General features: G+C 40.5%; 1 protein-coding gene across 1 annotated transcript; it reads right to left on the bottom strand.

Annotated features, from left to right (window-relative positions):
• Positions 1-1467: 1467 nt before the first annotated feature.
• Positions 1468-19031, bottom strand: gys2 (glycogen synthase 2). Its single transcript, XM_072377128.1, has 16 exons — positions 18774-19031; positions 16757-16938; positions 14656-14847; positions 14250-14435; positions 13233-13377; positions 12862-12979; positions 12551-12671; positions 12342-12448; positions 11526-11585; positions 11344-11422; positions 9383-9496; positions 8838-8964; positions 6665-6760; positions 6411-6574; positions 2599-2679; positions 1468-1837 (listed from the first exon to the last, which is right to left on the bottom strand). The coding sequence occupies exons 1-16, from the start codon at positions 18895-18897 to the stop codon at positions 1619-1621; spliced, it is 2115 nt and encodes a 704-aa protein (XP_072233229.1). The 5' UTR covers positions 18898-19031; the 3' UTR covers positions 1468-1618.
• Positions 19032-22646: the final 3615 nt, after the last annotated feature.

Raw genomic sequence — 22646 nt, forward strand, 5'->3', positions numbered from 1 at the left:
ATGTTTATTGATGAAAATACTGCCAAAAGACAGTGGGAAAACAAAGTGTCTACAACATCTTTAAACAGCTGTTCACATACACCAGGATGATATTCAATAAAGTTTGATTATGAATGAAATAACATATCTTTCAGGTAAGCTGATATCTATATATTTCCACTTAAAATCGAACATTTTCTGGTCAGACAGCTTACTCGACAATACTAATAATCATTACATAAACAGAGAGTTTTGCATATTTAGAGTTACCTTTGATTCGGAATCCTTTGTGAAAATACATTTAATTAATTAAGTTTAAACAATACTGAAACATTTTCTTTGTCATCATGGTATCTCTTTTATTAGCAAAAAAAAAAAAAAAAGTACAGCAGAAAAGTGAGGAGACACAGCAATTGGCCCTACTGTTTTGGTTTTTCATGTTACTCCTGAGCCCATGTGGCTACACTGATCATGGTGGCATGATGGTTTTCTAACGCAGTGGGGCATGTGATGGCCATGGCTCAGCTGGTATCAGCTGTCCACGTGTCCTCGGAAAAGACAGTGAAGCCCACATCTCCACTGATATTCATTGATGCCTGACTGACAGTAAAAAAAAAAAAAACACTGCATATTGTAGTGCATACATACACACACATATACATATATATGTATATGAAAGAAGGAGAAATGTATGGGATGTGTTAGCAGAATCTAAATGAAGATTTCCACAGACTCCCTGAATTTTTTAACAACACTCGTGCCTGCTGAAAGACAATCTTTACAATCTTGCATTGAGAAATAATTTTAGTGTATTGATGATTGTCTGACAAAAAGGTGTAGAGCCACAACCCATCCTTGCTTGGAAAGACTAAACCTGTGGGGGATGCTCCTTTTATACCCAATCCTGACACCCTCGCCTGTCGCCAATTCGATTTGCCGATGGCAAAATCTTCCAGAAAGCTGTTGCTGTAGATTTTATAAACATTTCTATCCAAACTTACTTTGAGTGCGTTGCAGGCATCAAATTTTAAATGTATTTAGATGGTCAGTGAACACACTGACAATAATTTATTTGGAGTTGTATATGTATTTAATAAAAATTCAGACCAAATAACAAATTACAAAGGTAATTCTTTATTGCATTTTTAGAAAATTGACCAACTTTTTTTGGTAGTATCTGCTGTTTTATTTCAAATTGATTGTCTGTCAAACTAAAACTATCTAACTGCACTTAAAACATAATTGCCAATTGATTAAACTCCATTTGAACCATTGGTGAAGTGGAGAGATTCGATGACCTTGGCTCAACTTGCTTTGCGTTCTTCACGTCAACCTGAGACCTCAATCAAAATTGTGAAAATATTAACTGAACAATTCTCTCTTAAAGGTATCCTTGTCAGCATACATTTAGGTTGCTGACACTTTGCAAACTTTTGTAAAAACATTGTTTTTCAAGAGTTGGAGTTAGGAGCTTTGTAGCAGCACAAGTAGAAGTACAGTGTGTTTATTGAATGGAGGGAGAAGATGTGTATTCTCCATCACTGCAGTTTACAGCTTCTGTTAGTCACATGATCATTTCTGCATGCTCATCAAGCAGAAGCAGGAGTTGACTGTTTGAATGTGGGTACAAGCTGTGAATTCAGTTTCTTGACTCTCCAGGCTGCATCTTCTTACCCTCTGGCACAGCTCCCAGTGCAAAAGGAGCCTTGATGTTCAGCCGGTCCCTCTCGGCTTCCTCGTCTTCATTGTATGGTTCATCATCATCATCTTCCACATCACTGTGGTGGGGGGTGGAGTGAACTGAGGCCGAAGGAGATGGGGGCACCGAGTAAGGTCGGGGATACCGGAAACCTTCTGTCTGTAAAGACAAGAGAGTCTCAGTTATTGCAAATTAGTGTGTGTTGTACCTAAATGATGAGCAGAATTATTACTCTCACTTGTTCCTTGTTTTCCCTCCTCCTTTCCCTCCAAATGTTCTTCTTTCTCTCTCACCTTAATTTCCCCCTTTCTTTATCACCTACACACCCCTTTTCTTGCCTCCTTTCTTATTTCCTGTTCCTCCCCTACCTTTTAATGTCTTCCCTTCCCCATTCCATCTCCATTCACTCAGTCCTCTCTCGCTCTTTCCTTCTTGCCTTATTTCTGCCTTGCATCATTTCCCTAATTTGTTGCGACCTTTTTCCTTTTTTATCTCTTTCCTTTCCAATTAATTTTCAAAAGAATGAAGCAGCTCTTTTATATGAATATATAAAACTAAAAACTGTGCCTCAGTCAGAGTGCTAGAATAAGAGAAGGAATAACAGGTTGAAGGGATTGACATCAGCCTATCATTCATCCAGATGTTAGACTGTTACTGAAATTCTGTAAGTCCAACAGTATACAGTACACTCAAAAACGACATCAGATGTATTCACACATATATGCATGTGCATTTACACGAAGCAGGGGTGCATATAGAATTTCTCTGTGAACTATCAAAAGCAAATTTCTAGCTTTTTGTGCCACTCAGACCTAACAACTCTGATAACGACTAACAGTAAGCAACTGATGACAAAAGAAGTGCCTTTTAGTCATTAATAAACAAATAGTGAGTCAACTTTCTTGCAAAGCTTGTATTACCTTCAGAGGTGCCACGGGATCGAACTTGAACTTGTCTGGGAAAGCTCTGCTAAGGGCCAGATGGCGGGCATGTATGTAGAACTGTCAATCACAGGCCAGAGATATACATCAATAACATTACTCAAAACATCTTTATTATGACATTTGATTTAAGGTAACATTTATTCTTTTTCACACTTTTATCATTGTTAGGGTTATGGTTCTTCGCAGAAAGCAGACATATGAATATACAGTTCAGAGCACAGTGGTCACTATGGGCTCATGTCCATTCCACTCTTGTTAATGAGGAACACCTCTCTCAGGACCACCTAAAGGGTATTTTTTCACAATTTGGCAAGACTATGCATTAGACTCAAGCATTAACTGATCAGAATTTCATGGTCAAAGTTCAGTATGTTCAGTATCTCACAGAACACATTTTGTCCATGATTTAAAAAATCCACCATTGCAAAATTTCAATTTTAGACCCAAAAAGTTAACTTTCTTAGTTTCCTTTCGGCAACTTAGCCATACTTCCTGTTTTATTTTGTAGAGCTTATCAACTTGTGCATTCTACTTTTTCTAAACTTTCCTTCTTGTTCTACATTTAGAGGTACGGTTGATTAGTAAAACAAAATAACCACCTGTATACTTTTCCAAAGCTTTTTCGCTAGATCACCTAGAAAAATGGGAAAAGGGACTAACATTATCCTAACTCCATGTAGAAAGCCCAGAGGAAAGAGTCGAACCAGGAAACTTCTTAGTTTTAGACAGCTATGCTAGTCACCACACCATCATACAGCCCATCTCATTAAAATTCTAGAATGTGTCACACCTATAGTGGCAGCATATTGCAGCAGCTCTGATCATATATGTGTTTTGCATTTGTTAAAGGGGACCTCCGGTATTTTTAAACCTAGACCTATTTCTGGCATGAAATACGTTCATCTACTCACCGAGAGCAGTTTGGTGAAAGTTGGCGTCCTTTGGAAGATATTTAGATTCTTCGAGATCCATAAAACGGATTGAACGGGGGCATAGATGATGCAGCCTCTAAATAAGGCATTATCTGTCTTTATTTCACCAATACTTTAAGACAAATGAATGAATGAACGCGTACTATTGTACTGTTAGTTCATAGCTGCAATGTTGTTGTTATTGGCGGCTATCGGGAGGCTTATAGAGGGCTTTCTACACACTCATCTACTGGGAAGACGTCATCGATGCCCACCACTGCAGCACAGCTCATTCACTCCGGTAAGGATATCCATCATACTCAAAGTTGTCGTCCACATCGTGAAAATCTGATAAATATCCTGCCATGTTGCACAAAACTATCAGTAGCAAACTACACGTGAAGTTAGCCGACTGTCACAGAGTAAATAAGCTGTGCTGCAGCAGCGCTGATGGGGAATGTGAGATTGTTAGCAAATTAAATCAACAACTTGGAGCGCTCATCAGGACATAGCAGAAATGTTGAGAGTGCATCATTTTACCAGTCTCCAATGCATCTCTACCTGGCTTTAAGATGATACGGGCCAACGGAGACATCAGAAATAGAAGTAAAAGCAAAGGCTTGTTAACAATGGTATGAATGGTATAATCCTGGACATGTCACTGGGAGTTTACAACCATATTATCTACTGAAAAAGTTCACTTTGTGTTGCATATATTACCCTATTACCCTATATAAACACGCTACCCAAGTGCATGCGTGGCAATCCTTGCAGATTTCAACCATGTCTCCCTCTAACAACTTCCCAATAGTTTCTCAACAGCGCCAGAGAAAATAAAAAGTTGGATTTATTCTATGCAAATATAAAAGATGCAAACAGCTTCTGTGCCTGTCTTATGTTAGAAGACCCACAATCTGGCTCTCCTTACCTCTGCCTATACACCCACTGTTCAGTAGCAACCTGGGATCATACAGATTTTGGAAAAGTGGTTTCTGGAAGCTGAAGATGATCTGCAGGGATGTTTTGAGGCCACAGACTAGATTACACTCCGTGAATCACATGGATATGATCAGTACCATAACTTAGTGTGTGACAAACTACATTAACTTCTGTGTGGAAACTATCAACCCCACAAGGACAGTGAGGTGCTCCTCCAGCGATAAGCCCTGGATCACCTGTGACCTGAAAAAGGTGCCAAAGACACCCTCAGTGAGGGAGATGGGAAGGTTATAGAGGAGTGTACAGAAAGAGCTGAAAAAGAACATAAGAGAAAGGAAAGAGTGATATAGAAAAAAAACTTATATCTGCAGTGTTATATATAGTTAAGCCTATACTCCTATGTATGAAGATCCACAAAATAGAGACGGATGCCCCTACAATTCCCTGGATTAATGACTACCTTCCTAAATGCTAGTTTGTGAGACTGAAGGGTTGCGTGTTTGAGAAGGTGATCAGTAGCACGGGAGCACCACAGGGGACTGCACTCTCACCGTTTCTCTTCACTCTGTACACGTCAGACTTCCAGTACAACTCAGAGTCTTGTCATCACCAGAAATACTCAGATGGCTCTGTAGTCATTTGGTGTATCAGTGATGGACAAGAGGGTGAGTGCAGGGAACTGGTCGACCCCTTTATAGCATGGTGTGAGAACAATCATCAATATTATCATCATAATATCATTGTTGATTTAAGGAGGACCAGGAAATGGACACTATTTTTATCCTGGGAAAAGATGCGGGTGTAAATGGCAAATGAATGAATGAATTTTACTATATTCATACAGTGCTTTCATGGTCTTGTTAACCACTAAAAGCTTTATCACACAGCAAGTCCATCCATTCATCCGTTCCCATACACACACACAGAAACACACACACACACACACACACACAGAGAAACACACGCACAGCTCTTCTTAGTCTATAAAGTATTAAGGCTGTGCTTTTTACTCTATTACACACATTCACACACCAATGGAGGCAACGTTGGGGTTCAGGCATACGACCGCTCTTTCCTCTTCCTCCTGAGCTACAGGCAAGCTGGAGGGCTACAAATACCTCTGTGTCCACCTGGACAAAAAGATTGAAAATGCTACACTGAGCCTGTCTACATGAAGGTACAGAACTGACTGTACTTCTTATCTAAGCTTAGGTACTTCAGTGTGTGCAACAAGGGGCAGCAGCAAATTGTGCAAAAGAAGAACATTGCGAAATCTGCTCAACAAAATGGACAACACTGCACACCCTCTTCATAAGATAGTGATAAAACAATGAAGTGTGTTCAGCTCCACGGCAACAAGGGACATTATAGAAGGTCATTCCTGCCAGCAGCAATCGCCATAAGTAACAAAAAACATGATAAACATTTCTGAATGAATTATTCATTATTTCATTGCCTCCTAATTAATAAAGACAAATGATCTACTGCAACATTATAATTTCCTTGGGCATTGATTGATAGTATGACTGATTGACTCTGATTTAGACATTACATTCAATTGGGAACCTTTCTTAGCAAACAGGACTATTTGACCAGACTCTGGTCTCAGTTGCTCACCTGTACTGTGTTGATCATAACCCCCCCTCAGGAGTTATACTAACAGGTTTCCTCTGCTCATTGCCAGTTTGTATTTCTATTTTTGTTATTAGTTTGTTTTGACCAGTTTGTTTTTCTATATCAAGTCACACTACGAAACACCAGCAAAGAATAGGACTACATTAATTGTGGCCACAACAACATGTCACTATAGAAGCAAAAAAAGAAATATAAATATAGACTTAATAGCAAGAGGTAAATGACACAAAGTCATCTCTTTTGATCCTTATGTAGGTTCATGAGACACTGAGGAAAAATTAAGAATTAGGAGCAGACACTGACCCGTCCCAGGTATCTCCAGTCCAACAGGTCAGACAACCTCTCTGTTCGGTTCCGCTGGATGATGCGCTGACGTCGAGACTGCTGGCAGAAACTGAACATGAACTGGGTCAGCTGATTACAGGACTCTTCAGGGGATCTGAACCGTCGGTCCACAATGTAGATACCTGACAGTGAGAGGAAGAGGGCAAGCAAAATGTAAAGAGAGTGTGTGAGTGTGTGTGTCTTTGTGTGTCTGTGTGGGTCTGTGCACGCACCGTAGGCTGCTGGTTCTGACACGTGCTCCTCCATAAAGCAGCCGAAACCTGACAGGTTGGTGGTTACACTGGGAATGCCCGTGACAGTACACTCACCTGAATAACACAGAGGTGAACAGCACATCTATATGATCAGAGGTTGCAAAGGGAATCAATTAAAGAAATGTGACTACTAAAAAGGAATACATTGTCTAATTACAAGGGTGAAAGCCAAGGTTTGGGGGCATATTACACAATAAGCTCCCGCGGATAGTGCTTCTAGGTTATGAGTACGTCATAAATTCCCACTAACAAGATCCTTTCTGTTGAAATCTAATTTGAATTGTATGTTGATCGCTCTATAATTAGATGACAACATCAGCTGTTGACTGACCAAATCACTTGTTCTCTTTCTTTGTAAGTAGTATGGACAAACATGATCCTGAATTTAGTTTCACTGCCCCCAAGTGAGTGAGGAAAAAGTTAGAGACTTGGGATCATTAAGGCAGCATGCTTTGATCGATTGATGTTGTGAAGGGTTTTCAACATGTTGGTTAAAACTTATTTTCATGAAATCTTCATCCCGGAGTTTAATTTCATTTGGACAGCTCTACAAAATTATTGAATTAATATTTTCATCATTAAGAAATTATTTACTGATGATTTTCAAATCCCCCATTCCTTATTTTGTAATTGAATATTAGTCTAAATGTTTTTGTCACTGTTGTTTCTACGGAATTTCTTATTCTATTTCAATCACATGTACAACAGAAAACAATCAGCCCATGTTGAGCAATGCTCACTCCTCAAATGAGGTGACAAACTCTCTGACCACTCTAAGTGATTGTGTGAGGCAGGACACCTTGGTACACTTGAATTTGATTGAGCATACATACATGAGTGATTCAGTCCCCAACCAGTTCCCAACTCTTTCCAATTAGAAAAAGTTCCAGTGCAGATAGTTGAGTACATGTGTAAATGCACCACAGATGGTTTTGTGGGTCCAGTGTACAGCCAGTGGGCTGATGGAGGAGCTGCTGTATAACAGTGTGGGATGGAATTACTTTTCATCAGGTCACTGGTTCAATGGTATAGAATATTGTTTTTTTGTCTGATTTAGTCTCCTATTGGGTCTTCTAAAATTTGATTGTGACTATTTTTAAAAACTGAAGCTGTGACACATGGTCGTGTTTAATGGCTGTGAAGTTCTTTAAAATGAGGCTTTAGAAATGGAATGAGATCATTACGATTTTCTCCAGCATGATTATTAATGTGCTGCATGTATAGAGATTTATTAAAAAAGAATCATATTTACACACAGCTTGCAGTGAAAAGCCCGTATATACACTTCTCTGAGTTTGTGTGAATGCACAGTTTAGTCTTGAAACTACACACAGTTTTATGTATTTGCCCCAAGTACTGGACAGCACTGACTGAGAAATGGGCAGCTAGTCCTAAGAACCACAGGAAGAGTACCACTGTTCCATGGGATGGTGTTGCTATTGATGATGAGCATATAATAACATCTCCTGTGACTGCTTTCAGCTCTGTTTAGTTTTTAAATTAGAAAGGTGTGAACATAAGGCCTAATTTTGTAGGCTATATAGATAGAGAATATAGGGCGGCCCAGTGGTTAGTGTGGGCCGTCTAATAACCGTAAGGTTCCCACTCTCGCCACTCAAAAAGCTGGAGCGAGGTGCCCTTGAGCAAGGCACCACACTCCAATGCTCCCCTGGTCTTTGATTGGCTGCCCCCTCCAGTGCATGGCATCTGTCTCTATGAGAGTGTGACCCTGTGCATGTGTGTGTCATCAGGTGCCAACCTGGATGGGTTAAAAGCGGAGGGATTTTGTGTGTATGCATGTATGCATGACAATAAATCTGATCTTAATCTTAATAGAATACTGTAGTGAGTATGCATCATGTGTGCATCATTTGTTACCGCAAGTCTAAGATGGCTTGAGAGTCATGTTGATTACTGAGAAACAAAGATTAAATAAATATGATATATAAAATGCTGAGGCCTAAGACAGGAAGCAAAGATTTCTTTCTTGCAAAGTGCACCTCAAGTTTACAGAATGTTAACTCCAGTTTAGTTTTATTGCAAAGGTAACTTTCAATATAGACCATTTTGCAACTGTAGTTGCATTTGGCTGTTGTATAGCAGCAGCAACAGTGTGGTAGTGAAAGGATACCTGGTGTGTATCCCCATGGCTCATAGTAGGAAGGGAACACTCCAAGGTTACAACCACGAACAAAGTCCTCATAGTCCATCGGTAGCAGAGGACTGGTAGAGGACAGGAACTCAGGGTGGAAAATGATCTGAGAGGACACAAAGACAATGATATAAAGATTTTACCATTTGGTTGCTCTGTAGGGCAGATGCTATTGTATCAGTTGCAGGACCTAATAATTCATATAGATATTGATTCAGAGGGTATATCTTATCAGCTTCCTGACTTCTATCTATTGAGAGACACACTATTTTAACTTTGTAACTGTATATGAATATGGCTTTTCTCAGATATGTAATATGTTTTTGTGTAATATTAAAAGTTGCTATGAAATTAATTTGTGTCCGCTGAATGTTTCAAATATTATCTCAGTCAGATGTAAGCCAGATTTAGTACCAGGCCACTGGAAAGCTGACTGTCTCTAGGATTTGTGTGCCAACATACAGCTCAATAGGATAGGAGGACTCTTACAACCTAAAGTAAACCTCCAGCATGTTTTTGTGTACCTTGACACGGTCGTTCCTGGAGTTAAAGAGGCCGACACGTCTGACGTTGGACAGGATGGGATCGTTGGAGTCCTCCAGCATGTTGTGAGTGGTCACTGGAGGAAGGCTTTGTCTCTGAACCGGGTGTGGAAAGCATGTAATTCAGACAGGAAGAGGGCCAGTTAGCTTGATCTCTACATTCTACATTAATTCTACATCAATTTTTTGAGAAGGTGAACCTGTTATAACCCCAGTTCCAAAAACAATTAAAAACAGAATGCAATGATTTATGAATCTCATAAACCCGCTACCGGATACCTACAGTTCACTCCGATAAAACTTGATGATCTTGTTGACAGAGCTACAGCTTCAACGCTGAAAAACGTTGCAATCAGTCAGAAGAGCCTGGCTCCTCGGTATAACTCAGAGCTGCGTGCTTTAAAGCAGACTACAATCAAGCCATGAAGAAATGATGTTCCACTGATTTAGGAGAATCTGACAGAGTCTGGAAATATAGTTTAATAACATAAAATAAAGCCTTTCGCAAAGCTAATACTACGTATTATTTATAATTGATAAAAGAGAATAAGGCCAATCCCAGGTCTCTTTTCAGCACTGTAGCCAGGCTGACAAAGAGCTCTGTTAAGCCATGTATTCCTTTAACTCTCAGTGATGATGAGCTTCTTCACCAATAAAATTGCTTCTATCAGAGAGAAAATTCATGAAATCCTTACCACTATTGTCACTGATGAATCATCTGTAAAAATGATTTGTGTTTAGACTGTTTCTGTCCTGTCGATCCCTCTGAGTTAACAACAATAGCTTCATCAACAAGTATTTTAGTCCCAATCGGAATGTTCAAGAAAGTTTTATTCTCTTAATCAACAATTTATTAACGAGTGTTTTTGCTTTCCACACCATTAAATTGGCTTTGACCTTTAAAAAAACAACTGTAATTCTTTTCCTTAACACTGTGTTACTATATTTTTCAAAGTATTAACTAAAGTACTTTTAGTAGCCTTTGCTTTGAGTTTTTTCCAAAATAATGATCTTGTCTTTTTTCTTTGAAATTATATCTTGTTATACTTTCTCCGCTGGTAGCTGAAACGGCGATTCAATATATTGTTGTACCATAAATCTACAATAATAAAGGACTTTGTGTATATAAATCTTCAACTAAATATATAAGCATAAAAACAGCCAATCTGGGAGTTGGTAATATATGTATATATACATATATATATATGTATATTTATATATTAATTATATATTCTATATACTGCACTTGCTTACCATTTATTTTCTGGTGTAGTAATAACAGAGACAAAGAGGCTGCTATTGAAATGGCAGCAGAAGAGCAATAAAAAATAACAAAGAGGGAAATCATCACAACAGCATTTCCTCCAATCACCAATCAGGAGTCCAGATTCCATCACTCCTCACACTTGTAGTCGATACAACAAGCCCATTTCCAACCAGTGAAATATTGACACTGACATACATTCATTTAATTGGTAATGACCTTTTTATTGGCACTTCGCTTGTATCACTGAGCTCTAACAGATATGACACTGACACAGCTGCTCTATTGACCCGTAGTCCAGGGTGGATGTAGATAATTACCCCTCACTGGGCCGGGTGTAAAGCTCACACATTCATACTTGTTTTGTCAGTTCGTGGAACCCCCTCTTGTTCTTTTAGAATTCATCTGCTACGGGGCCATTACTCAGATTAATCACTCCGGGGGAAACACCACAGAGAGGAGCTTAGGAGGTGAAACGTATACAGATGAAGATTTAGTCTGCAACATTTTCAGTTCTTCTTTCTGTAAACTTTTTATTGCACTAAGATGATCACACCCTGTTGACTACCTGCCCGTGCAAACAGTCCAGTATTTATTATTATTTGTAGTATTTCATTTAGGTAATTCATAACTATTATTCCATGAAAGTAGAACCAAAGAGGAGAATGGGAATTCGTACCTGAGTAGCATAGATGGCTCTCTTCATAATGGTGAAGTCATCTCGATCGAGAATGGTGTTCATATCAGGGATCTGCCCTCTGACAAGAGAGAACGGCAGCATTTAACAGACTTTAGTGACCATTCTTCATCACAGAGGCCCAAAGATCCTATTCACACCACGCATCATGTACACACACTTACTTCAACAGTGCGTCATAGAGCTTTTTACCAAACTTCTCCTTCACAGTGTGAGCTGTGTCCCTGTGAGAGGAAATGGAATGGAAACCTTTAGACACAAACATGACCCAAATTCATTGTCTTCAACTACAGAACTTATTTTGAAATAAAACAAGAAGTTAGTTATTTTCATCTAAAGGATTCATTTAAGCATTTTCTGGTGTGAAAACCAAATCCTCTACAAATCATTGTTAACAGAAATGATGCATAATTGTATTATGTGTATTCTGATGTCACAGTTATTGTTCATGCCACTGTTTGGACTTTAGCAACAATTGTAGGTTCATGAGACACTGAGGAAGAACCATTTGTGTCTGGCAAATGGTTCTGTGGGTCCAAAACAAAATGTGTGCAGCCACTCATAGTCAATGAGTTGGATCAAGACTTGAAATATCTGCTGCTGACGTGTTGGTGCCTGATACCACAGGGCACCGTCCAGTGGTGTCAGCATGGTTCTGAGCTTGTGCTGCATTGGTTCACGCAGCTTTGCAGATACATGGCTGCGTGTTGTAGCTTTTTGCTGCAGAACAACCTAAAATACGGGCTTCTGTTGTTTGGTGCTGGCATTGATCTTTTCTGCTGACCACAGAAACGTAGCCCCATGGCTGAGAGGAGGTCCAGGCCTTTTTGAGGACTGGTGCAGTGTGTATATCAATGACAAAGGATGAGTTCTGCCCTCTGGCTGTAAGTGATTCAGTGTTACAATGTAATGAACTACAACCCTAAATCTACAGTATCATCCTATAATTTAGAATGATTCTGGAGCAAAGCAGGTCATACCATAGCTGTTTGCGTACTGCCTGCCCCTTCAGTGACTCAACGTTGAAGTTGTTGGTTTTAGCTGGCATGATGAAGAAAACGACCACTGTCACATCATTTTTGTGGACCTGTGCAGAACGTGAGGAAGGATTCTTTAAGTTTAGTGACTTTGAGCACATGTGAAGCATGTAGATGAGTAACTTTACAATCTAAGAACTGAAGGTCCTCACCCGCAGCAGGTAGTTGAGTCTGGATAGTGATTCAATGAAAATATCAGCTCCCTTATTGGAGAACTCATATCGTCCAGCTATGAAGAAGAAAAGTGTTTTCTCCAAGTTGAAGTCAAGATGGCTGCCGGGATAAAACAGGTTGACCATTTAGATGTAACAGTCAGACAACATCCTGATTAATGCTCACACAAAAAGTGAACGATCCTCTTCAGTAATGAGAAAATTCAGAGCTATGGAGCAGCATTAAAATCGCTGGGTTTCTGCTCCATGAGCTGGTTCAACAGGACATTCTGCTTTTAAAGCTTACCCACCCATAGAAGTGTCCTCTGACAAACTCCTGGATGCGGCTTCTGTTGGTGGAGTGCAGGTTCTGAAACTCATGCATGGCTGAGAACTTCTTCACATTCAGCCCGTTTGGGGTCACAACATCTGCACCAAACCGACAACAGAAGAGTTTAGCAGTTAGAGCCGTGCTACGTTTGTCCAGATCAGATGTCCAAAAAACTTTGCTTTGGTCATCTTGGGTTTGTGAGCAAACATGTAAAAATATGTCAGTGAGTAACTTTATCTGTCAGCCCCTGACCCGCAGGTTGGGTCGATGGTCACACCAACCAGCTGACAAACATCACCATTCAGAACGACATCTCTTTGAAGACAATTCAGCATCCAAGTTGACCTGCACCTGGCTTTCTGTGTAGAATGTGGTTGGCCTCCACAGCTGTGATCTGGGAGACGGTGGTGAAGACGTGAGCGCAGTGCACCGCTGCGCGCTCCAGGCAGTATCGATGGTAGATCTGCCTCTCACCTGCCTCCTTGTCAATATCGAACTACAACACAAAGATCACATCAATGGATTTTAATACTTACAGCTATATATGCAAAAAAGTCATTTACAAAAGAACAATTAGAGCAACACACCTGTGGTGTCACGTTGCAGATGTGAATGTTTTTCTCCCTCATTGTGGAGCTATATAAGATACTGTTTATATAAGTTTACTTGAGAGACTGTGGTTATATATAAGCTACGTTTATATAAGATACTGTTGTAAATAAGAAACAAAAGGTCTTTCTGTATGTTGGTGATTACTTCAATTCTGGTGTTTCTGTCCTCACTGAGAAACCTCGCAGAATAGTAGAGACACACTGTGTGCACATACTTTTGCCAAAGTAAAAGTGTTAAGAAAAGCCGGCAGCAACCCGTTAAAATCTCAAAATGCATATTGATGGGATTACATCGATAGAATCAATTAAGGTCCCTCGGACTTTGTTTTGAGGTTGGGAATCATCTGTCAGTTATCTGTTCAGCCAGTGAGTAACCTTTAGCTCTACACTGACCTTTAGGATTTGATCACAGCAGGGCCAATTAAGAGCATCACACTGACCCATCCACACACATCCCAACAACACTAATCATGCTCTAAGTGAGTGTAAAAGGCCCAAACCTTTGAATCTGAGAATAAATCTGACAGCTGCTGAACTTTGGTTTTCTGTCTGCCATGTTCTATTATGTGTGTTTGTGTGTACATTTTTAGGCATTTTGCAAATAGAACATAGTTTGCTGGTTCCATGTCGAGCCTGTATTATCACTCACAGTGACAGCATGGGAATGCTCAAGCTTGGCGTTCATATTAGTCACAGTGCAGCGACCAACAGTGACATGTGCAGGTGGACTGCAGGCCCAGCCCTCCACAGTTCTCACCTTGTCCAAGTTGTTATAGAAGTCCACATTTCCAGCGCAAAGGTATCTACCAAGCAGGGTGGCGTGTGTTGTGAAGACTGTTGCCATGGGAATCTTGCGAGAGCGAGAGAGAATAAGTCCAGGACCTGCCTGCCACTCGTGGAAGTGACTAATGACGTTGGGCTTGTCTCCAAGATGATCTGTTAACTGAAAGCCACAAGATGAGTATGGGAATGACTGTATTTACTTTGGGTCTCCTTGGCAACAAAGGTTGAACTTTTTAAACATTACTAAAATGACTAATTATTTTAAAATAATTAATAATAATTAAGATTGAATTTCCCATTGGGATAAATAAAGTACTTTTTCAATTGAATTACATTAAACTTCACTGATTAACTGAGTGCTGAGTAGGCCCCCGTCTGACCTCTTTGAAGAACCAGGCGATCAGAGAGCCCAGGATGAGTGAGTCGTTGGCCTCTCGGTCGTCGAACGGAAGGCCGATGCCACAGGTATGCCACAGGTCCCCCTTCCAGCGGTCCAGATTCCAAGCTGCGGAGCCGATGTCAAACAGGATCACGTAGGGACTACCCTCGATCAACCAGCGGCCAAAATAAACCTGCAGCAGCAAAGCAAACCCGGAGAAAGTATAAATGCAAATTCAGATGCACTGGAAACAGATTGCACAAACTATATAATTATCTTATAGTCTCATTTTTAGTTTCTGTTACTCAGTCCCAGTACTTGCGTTTCAATCATAATTAGTATATTTCAGTCCTAATGCACTTAGATAGCTCGTCCAGCAACTAAGGGACTTGTAAACCCTGTGTAAATATGTTTAAAAACCTCAGACCTAATCAGTTTATAAAAAGTTGTATGTTAGTACGATACTTGATTTAAAAAATGTAATTATTTGTCTATGAGTTGCCACAAACTGCTGGAGTTTGTGTCAGCTGATGAGTCAGAGCACTGAACCACAGTCATTCATGATCAGTGTGTGGACGCCATCTAGTGGCCACCCAGACCGCCTCTCTGCTTCCCCTTAACGTCATACAGTGACACAGATAAAAACTCATCATTATCAAACAATCTGTGTCTTCTGTTCAGGGTGACAGGAGGATGGTGCCGATCCCTGCATGCATTCTGCTGCCTTTATAACTCATCAAAAGGTTAAAATACAAATCAAAGCACATTCCGTTTCTCAACTCCAGAAATCCTTCACTCCGGTTAAATGTTGAATGAATGAGTCTGACTCTATCAAAACTATATGTTTAAATCTTTGTATGATTAGTATCCTGTTCACACCAGATATTAATCTTTAATTAAGTAAATTAAAGGTGATTTGTACATGTGTGTGATGGAGTAAGTTCAACTGTCCAGTTTGCAGACACTTGTTGATCAAAGCCATGACCTGATGCTTCTGCACATTCAGTCACCATATTAGACATCACATTCCAGAGGATCTGTTCAGGTATGTTTATATATATTTCATAAATATCAGTTATATAAAATTATTTGGTTGGCAAATGACCTGCCTGATGGCAATAATGGACCAGAAAGTACAGAAAACAACACCCACTCTTGTGTTTGTGGATGAGGTTTGGTTCAGTTGGATGAAATTAGCATTTTTCTAGATTTTTTGCTTGACTTTGTTTACAGTCTAGTCTCATAAGAAAACATGTAACGTATGTCCACACATAGGTGCCAAAAGAAAGGTGCCAAAGTTGTCAAATGGAAATGTTTAACACTGCCTGTGTTGTACAGAATCACAGAGGTGTTGTAATGTGAACCTTATTCCCATATTCATTCAGATTCAAACCCAACCATATTCTTATTTATTCATTTGTGTTTCTCTAACTCTAACCAAATGTGACTGAGGGAGAAAAAAAGCAGAAAAGTGAAACAGTAAGGTGTCGGGTGGGACTCAAATGCGGTTCCCTAGTGGAGCGTCACCATCCACCTTCTCCTTCCTTCCCTATTTGTGAGTGTCCTTCAACATGTAACAGTTGTGTAATATCACATTTATGACAGTTTCACATAATGCAAAACGTCAGTGTGTTTCAGTTTTGAAAGGCAGGGCCACAGGGTCGGGTGTCTCCGTTAGATACATCAGTTACAATAATGATGCTTTCGAGCTTGAATGACATGTGGATGAGTTATCGTGTTGTTAACATGCAGCAGAGTTTTAAAAGCTTGTAAAACAAATGCACTTACATTTCATAGACTTTTAAAGTTGTCTCAAGACTCACTAAAAAAAGCATCAGTCTGGTAAGAGCAAATTGTTCAAGAAAAAGCACTCTTGTCATATATGGTAAGCTCATCTGCCTCCGTTAGAAATAATGAGTGCATGTATTTCATAACAGAAGGATGCTTTTCCAAAATTTTGACTTATACTAGACATCTCCACCCCTTCTTCTTTTCTTGTGATATATTTCAAAGTGTGTGTGACATTTTCAAAGCATTGTCAAAAATCTAAATTGCATGGATGTGCTTCCCTACCCCTTACATCAACACACACGTACACACACCTGGCAGCCGTTGTGGATGAGAGAGTCCATGGCTTTCCGGATGGCAGGGTTGGGTGGCTCACAGCTCTCCACCTGAGTCTTAAAGTTGTGTTCAAAGTAGGGCCCCATCATATAGTAGTTCTCCCCCCATTCATCCACTGTGATCTTTGCCTTGGACTGGATGACAGTGTAAATTCCCCCAACTGCACGTACATAGAAAAAAAGAAAAAGATCGGTCATTGCAAACTGTTTTAATGTGAGGAGTGTACCCGTGTCTGTCCCTGAAGTGGTCAGGACTCCATAAATTCAATGCAGATTTATCTATTTATTTCTTATTCAATCTGAACATTCAGGCATCATGAGCTGATGGCACTTTGTGTTGCCTGTGACATGAACACAGACACATTTTACTTTACAAGAGCAGGGAGCACGTGGGAATGTTTTTCGCCATCTCACTTGGCAACAAAAAGACAAATATTGATATGAGAGAACATCAACAATCAGGGAGTAATGACGTGGAACCTGCATCAGAGAGTAGCCGTTATACAAGAGTTGATTCCGAGAAAACAGAAGAATGACCCCTGAACTAGTGTGCGGCGTGTTCGTATTGTGACTCTGCAGCACATGTTCACATGTCATAAATGGCTGTTTGTGGAAGAGAGATGACGCTAATACAGTACAATCCACACACTGTCACATATGCTGGCTTTATGACAGCTGCAAGGTCTGTAGGGTTGTTGTTTTCAAGCCCCTGACAGACCCTGCAGCTTTAGAGGGAGGTTTAACTGGTTGCTAAAGTTAAAGACAACTGCTGGATTATTAACTGCTCCAGCGTTCTGATTTGTCTTAACTGTAAATTAAACTTCAAACAAAAATCTAAATGACTTCATGTAGAATCAGATATTCTCTTTTTTGTTTAATATTTTTTTACTGGAAAGCTTGTGCTAGTTGGCCGATACATGTGATCGCCACCTTCCACCAGGCCTTGAGGCTACATTCAAAGTAGGTACTGGTCACATATATCCCCATTCATCCACTGTGATCTTATCCTCCATAATGGAGGCTGAGAAACCAGTCAACTCCTCACTGAACTTTCAGCCATAGCTGTCTGCAGCCACCAGAGGCATTAAAATTTTCTTTATTTTATGGTCATTTGTGAGGAAATTACTCAAAACTCAAACTCAAACTTCGGTGAATGCACTATATTACGTGTCACATTATAAATCATTCTTGGTATCTGTGACCATTATCTTTCAACCACACAATGGGAAATTGAATATTGAATTAGAATATGTCATTATGTTGCAAAAAACATGCTAATGTAGTTATTCACACCAAAAGGGGCTGCTTGCAAGATTCCCCACATCCTCAGTGAGTGCTAAAATTCTATAGCGACTGGATATTGTAGTGAAGAGATTGCTGCCTTATATGTGGGTGCCTGGAGTTCAAATCCTGACCTACTCCTGCATGAAAGGTACTACTTCCAGAAGGGGTCCTTAGGCAAGACCCCTTTAGGCTACCTGAGATCTGAGTGTAAGTTGCTTTGGATCAAAGCATCTGCCAAATGCATAAACATAAAATTCATGTTAAAACAATCATTTGTTCCTTCCGAAGAGTGATAGGGGATACATACGGGCATCAGTATTGGCTGTTCAACTTTCTCCACTTATCTGCAGCTTAATGTTTAACTCTGCAGAGAGAGCAGACTCCATACTCGCTCGATTTCGATATTTACTCTTTGAGGAGCAAAGAGTCACCGCCAAACGGGTAGAGGGCTTTAACAGAGACAAGAGCACCACTCAGCTCATTCTGTACATTATTGGTTTTCTTGCCAATATCAAGCCTTTTTCACCTCTCACTGCATTTCAAGAAGAACATAGCAATATGAAATTAAATAGTTATCTATGCTACATATTTATAGAATGTTGGTCCATGGTTGCATGGAACTATTTTCAGTTCAAAGGGGCATTTTTTTGGAAATAAATGCATTTGTGTTCTTATGATAGATATGAAGGAGTAGATATATGATCTGCCTGACCTTTGTTGGTGACCTCCCAGGCCACCTCGAAGAGCAGCAGATCTTCCACAGGTAGCTCGTCCTCCTCCCAGGCCGGCACCAAGCCGCTCAGCGACGTCATGGACAGGGAACGTGACAGCGGCATCTTATCAATTCTTAAAGTACAACAGATACCACAGGAAAGAAGCACGTCTTCTATAATCTGAAGAGAAGTCCTTCAAACAGGTCCTGAGCTCAACGGGGACAGTCCTCACAATAGAGAGCACGGCAAGATAAGAGGGGGTCATAAGGGGAAAGGAGCTCCCACCCCGCCTACTGAGGATGACCTGCAGCCAACGGGAGGGGACGTTTACCTCATATACTCACACACACAGAGGTTGGGCTGAAAGGTTTGCTGGAGCAGTGTGAGATCAGTTGAATGTGGTTGTGACAGGTAGATGACTGAAAGTAGGTCTGCCTACAGGTAACACAGGACCAGAAAATTCTCCAAAAATTCTCTTGTGATTACAAGAGATTAGAAACTCCAGTCATGAGTCAAAGCAGCGTTGCTAAAGTTTTTGTCCTGTCTATATTTTAAAAACAAACAAACAGAAACCTGATTGTTATCATTATTGTTCCTTGACTTATTGGAGGCTGTGGTTAGGACCTTCACCTCACAGCAAGAAGATTTCTGGTTCAAATCCTGACTGGGTGAAGTTTGCAGGTTATTCCTCTGTGTTCAATCCCCTCCCACAGTGTCAGGTTAACCTGAAGTCAATCCAAAATTCACTAAGAGTGAGTGTGCACAGTTGTTTGTCTCTGGACTGTACTCCACCTTTCATCCAAAGACAGCTGGGATAGACTCCAGTGGGTACAGAAAATGGATGGATAATTTATTGGACTAAAAACAGTGTCATTTCTCACAACAGATTGGGCCCGCTTGCTTGTTGGATCACAAGATTAGCTTCAGCAGATTTAATTTATGTTGAAATTATATCCTATGCATCTTCAGACCACTGAGGTTGTGAAATGTAAGAGGAGATACAGTAAAAATTGCACTGCTGTTCTATAGATCTATCAATATAGTAACATTAGCCTCCCACACACACTGTAGTTGCCCACAATCTTTTCAATAACTGATTCAGAGAGAGGGGTCTGAAAACCAGCCCCAGCTGGAATTCGAACCCGAAACCCTGTGAGGTGACAGTACTATAATACAATCATAATTGAACTCCAAATTATCCCAATGTATACAAAGCCAATTCAACAAAAAGTTGCCTCGCTAAGTAAACCAACATATTTAATTTCAACTTCTCTTTCCTTTTAACAGGAACAAACCTCCCGCAGAACCAGAACTTGAAAGGGTGGCAATCTGCCTTGATCGGCTGGGGGTTGAGAAGACAGGAAAGCACCATAAAACCAGGCCAGGGATAGCTGCTGAGAAAGAGAAACATCATTTAAAGACAATAATAATGCCACTTGTACATGAGCAGAGTGAGGAGAGGTGCATCATGGGAGGTCCCTGAGTAGTCTTGGCCAATAACAGCATTACTATGGGATGTTTCATGGTCACCTGAGCCATTCCTAACTATGTGCTCTATCAAAAAAGGAAAGTTTTAAGCCTAAGCTTGAGAGGGTGCCTGCTTCCTGGACCCAAACTGGCAGCTGGTTCTACAAGAGAGGGGCCTGATAACTGAAGGCTCTCCCTCCCATTCTACTTTTAGAAACTCTGGGGACCACAAGTTAACCTGCAGTTTGAGAGTGGCGTTCTCTGTTGGGAAAATATCAAAGTATGAGCTCTTTAAGATATGATGGAGCTTGGTCATTAAGAGCTTTATATGTGAGGAGATGAAACTCCTATTCTGGATTTAACAGGGAGCCAATGTAGAGAAGCTAAAACTGGAGAAATATGATCTCTCCGACTAGTTCAGTTTATATATATATATTTTTAAAAGTTTTTAATTGAAAGATGTCACGTGTCCTCTACAGTGTACATTAGAATTTCATATATGTAAAACTAAACCACAATGACAGTCAATAAATTCAATGAAAATATCTATTTCAACATAAGAACTGGCAGTCATTCTCATACTGAAGCTGTGCATTGGTGATTGCCAGAGTCCTGAGGCTCTAGAAACTGATTTCTGGCCAAGGATTCTTCTACTATTTGAACACTGGTGTGTGAGGCCCAATACTATGGATAACCTCGGCTAACCTTTCTTGATCTTCCTCATCAGACAACTCAATATCTGAGTTTACTGAAACAATCTGCAGTCAAATTCCCTCTGTCTCTGTCAGTGAATCCCTTTCATCTTATTTTGAAAAAATACAGAACGAAATGGATAAAATAACTACAAAGGACCTTTTTTAAACAATTAAATTTTTCAAGAAAATATTGTTAAATTATTTTATAAAATTACTTAAAAGTCTTCTAAAGAGGTTCATATAAAATAAAACAACATACCGTCCCAACAGATCAGTGGATGATGCAGTAGTCATGGTCCTGCAGTACAACATCTAGACCGCAGCAGGACATATGTCAGGATGCTTTTCCTTGACTATAGCTCAGCCTTTAATACCATCCGGCCTGGCAAACTGATTGTAAAGTTAACTGACTTGGGGGTCCCGCCCACCACCTGCTACTGGATTCTGAATTTCCTCATGGATAGACCACAGGAGGTGAGGATGGGAGGCAGGATTTCAGCTGAGCACACCGTCAGCACGGGGTCTCCACCCGGGACGACACCGTCATCATCAAGTACGCGGATGACACAACCATCCTGTGTCTGATCAAAGGTGGGGACGAGTCGGGGTACAGGGGTCTGATCAAGGACATGCTTGCTTACGTTGAGGAGAATTACCTTATCCTCAATGTAGGCAAAACCAAAGAACTTATAATGGACTTTAGGAAGAAAGCCCCCCCTCTGCAGCCCGTTAACATCAGGGGGACTGAGGTGGAGAGAGTGGCCAGCTACAGGTTCCTTGGTCTTCAGTTAGCGGCAAATCTAAGCTGGTCTGCAAACACCACTGCCACGGTGAAAAAGGCCCAGCAGAGGCTGCTCTTTATCAGACTGCTCAGGAAGGCTGGCCTGAGCCTCCGCCCCCTCACCCAAGCATACAAAGGTTTGGTGGAGAGAATCCTCACAACCGGCATCACTGTGTGGTACGGTAATACCACCCAGGCAGAGAGGAGGGCTCTTCAGAGGGTGATCGAGACTGTAGAGAGGATCATAAAAACAAAACTTCCCTCTATGGCCACCATTTACACACAATGCTGCACGAAGAAGGCACATAGAATCATCAGAGACACACATCACCCAGTCCACAACCTCCTCAAACATAAACACTCTACATACAGCCTTAGACTAAGCAGAACGGACAGTATCATCACACGGAAAACACGCTTTTGCAACAGTTTCTTCCCTGCTACAGTGAGACTGATGGCAAAAGCAAAGTACCATCAGTCCTCTTGACCAAGCTACCTCTGTTCATTGACAATCAACCGGGAAATGTGCAATATTCTTAGGTGAAGTGTAAAGTGTCTGATATTTGTTGTTATTTTATTATTTTTACTGCTGTTTTAGTTTTAATGTTCAGTCCTTCTCACATTTTTGTAGTCTGAGTGTCCTCTGCACAATAATTCCTATGTACTTTAACAAATGTACAAATGGCAAATAAACTTTATCTTTATCTTAACTCTGGGGTGGATCTACATTCGTTTTTTCTGCCACAGAGACAACATACAGCTCTATTTCATAGGTAATAAGTTGATTTAAAAAACACCTTTGCCCATTGCTGTCAAACTGGCTCTGAGGTAAACAAATGCTTTGTGTTTCCTCCCTGTTTCTATAAGCGGTGCCGTATTATCTTGTCCTGGATGGGTGCTGCGCGCATCACGCTGACCTGTCAACATTT

Source organism: Leuresthes tenuis, unplaced genomic scaffold, assembly GCF_036924035.1.
Source record: "Leuresthes tenuis unplaced genomic scaffold, fLeuTen1.0.hap1 SCAF_23, whole genome shotgun sequence".
NCBI lineage: Eukaryota > Metazoa > Chordata > Actinopteri > Atheriniformes > Atherinopsidae > Leuresthes > Leuresthes tenuis.

Coding starts and splice junctions, on each gene's coding strand:
- gys2 (XM_072377128.1), bottom strand. CDS start 18,897: ATGCCGCTGTCACGTTCCCTGTCCATGACGTCGCTGAGCGGCTTGGTG. Junction 14,436..14,655: donor TCGCCTGGTTCTTCAAAGAG/GTCAGACGGGGG, acceptor TGTGGCTTTCAG/TTAACAGATCATCTTGGAGA. Junction 11,586..12,341: donor GCAGTACGCAAACAGCTATG/GTATGACCTGCT, acceptor TTCCTCTCACAG/GGACACAGCTCACACTGTGA.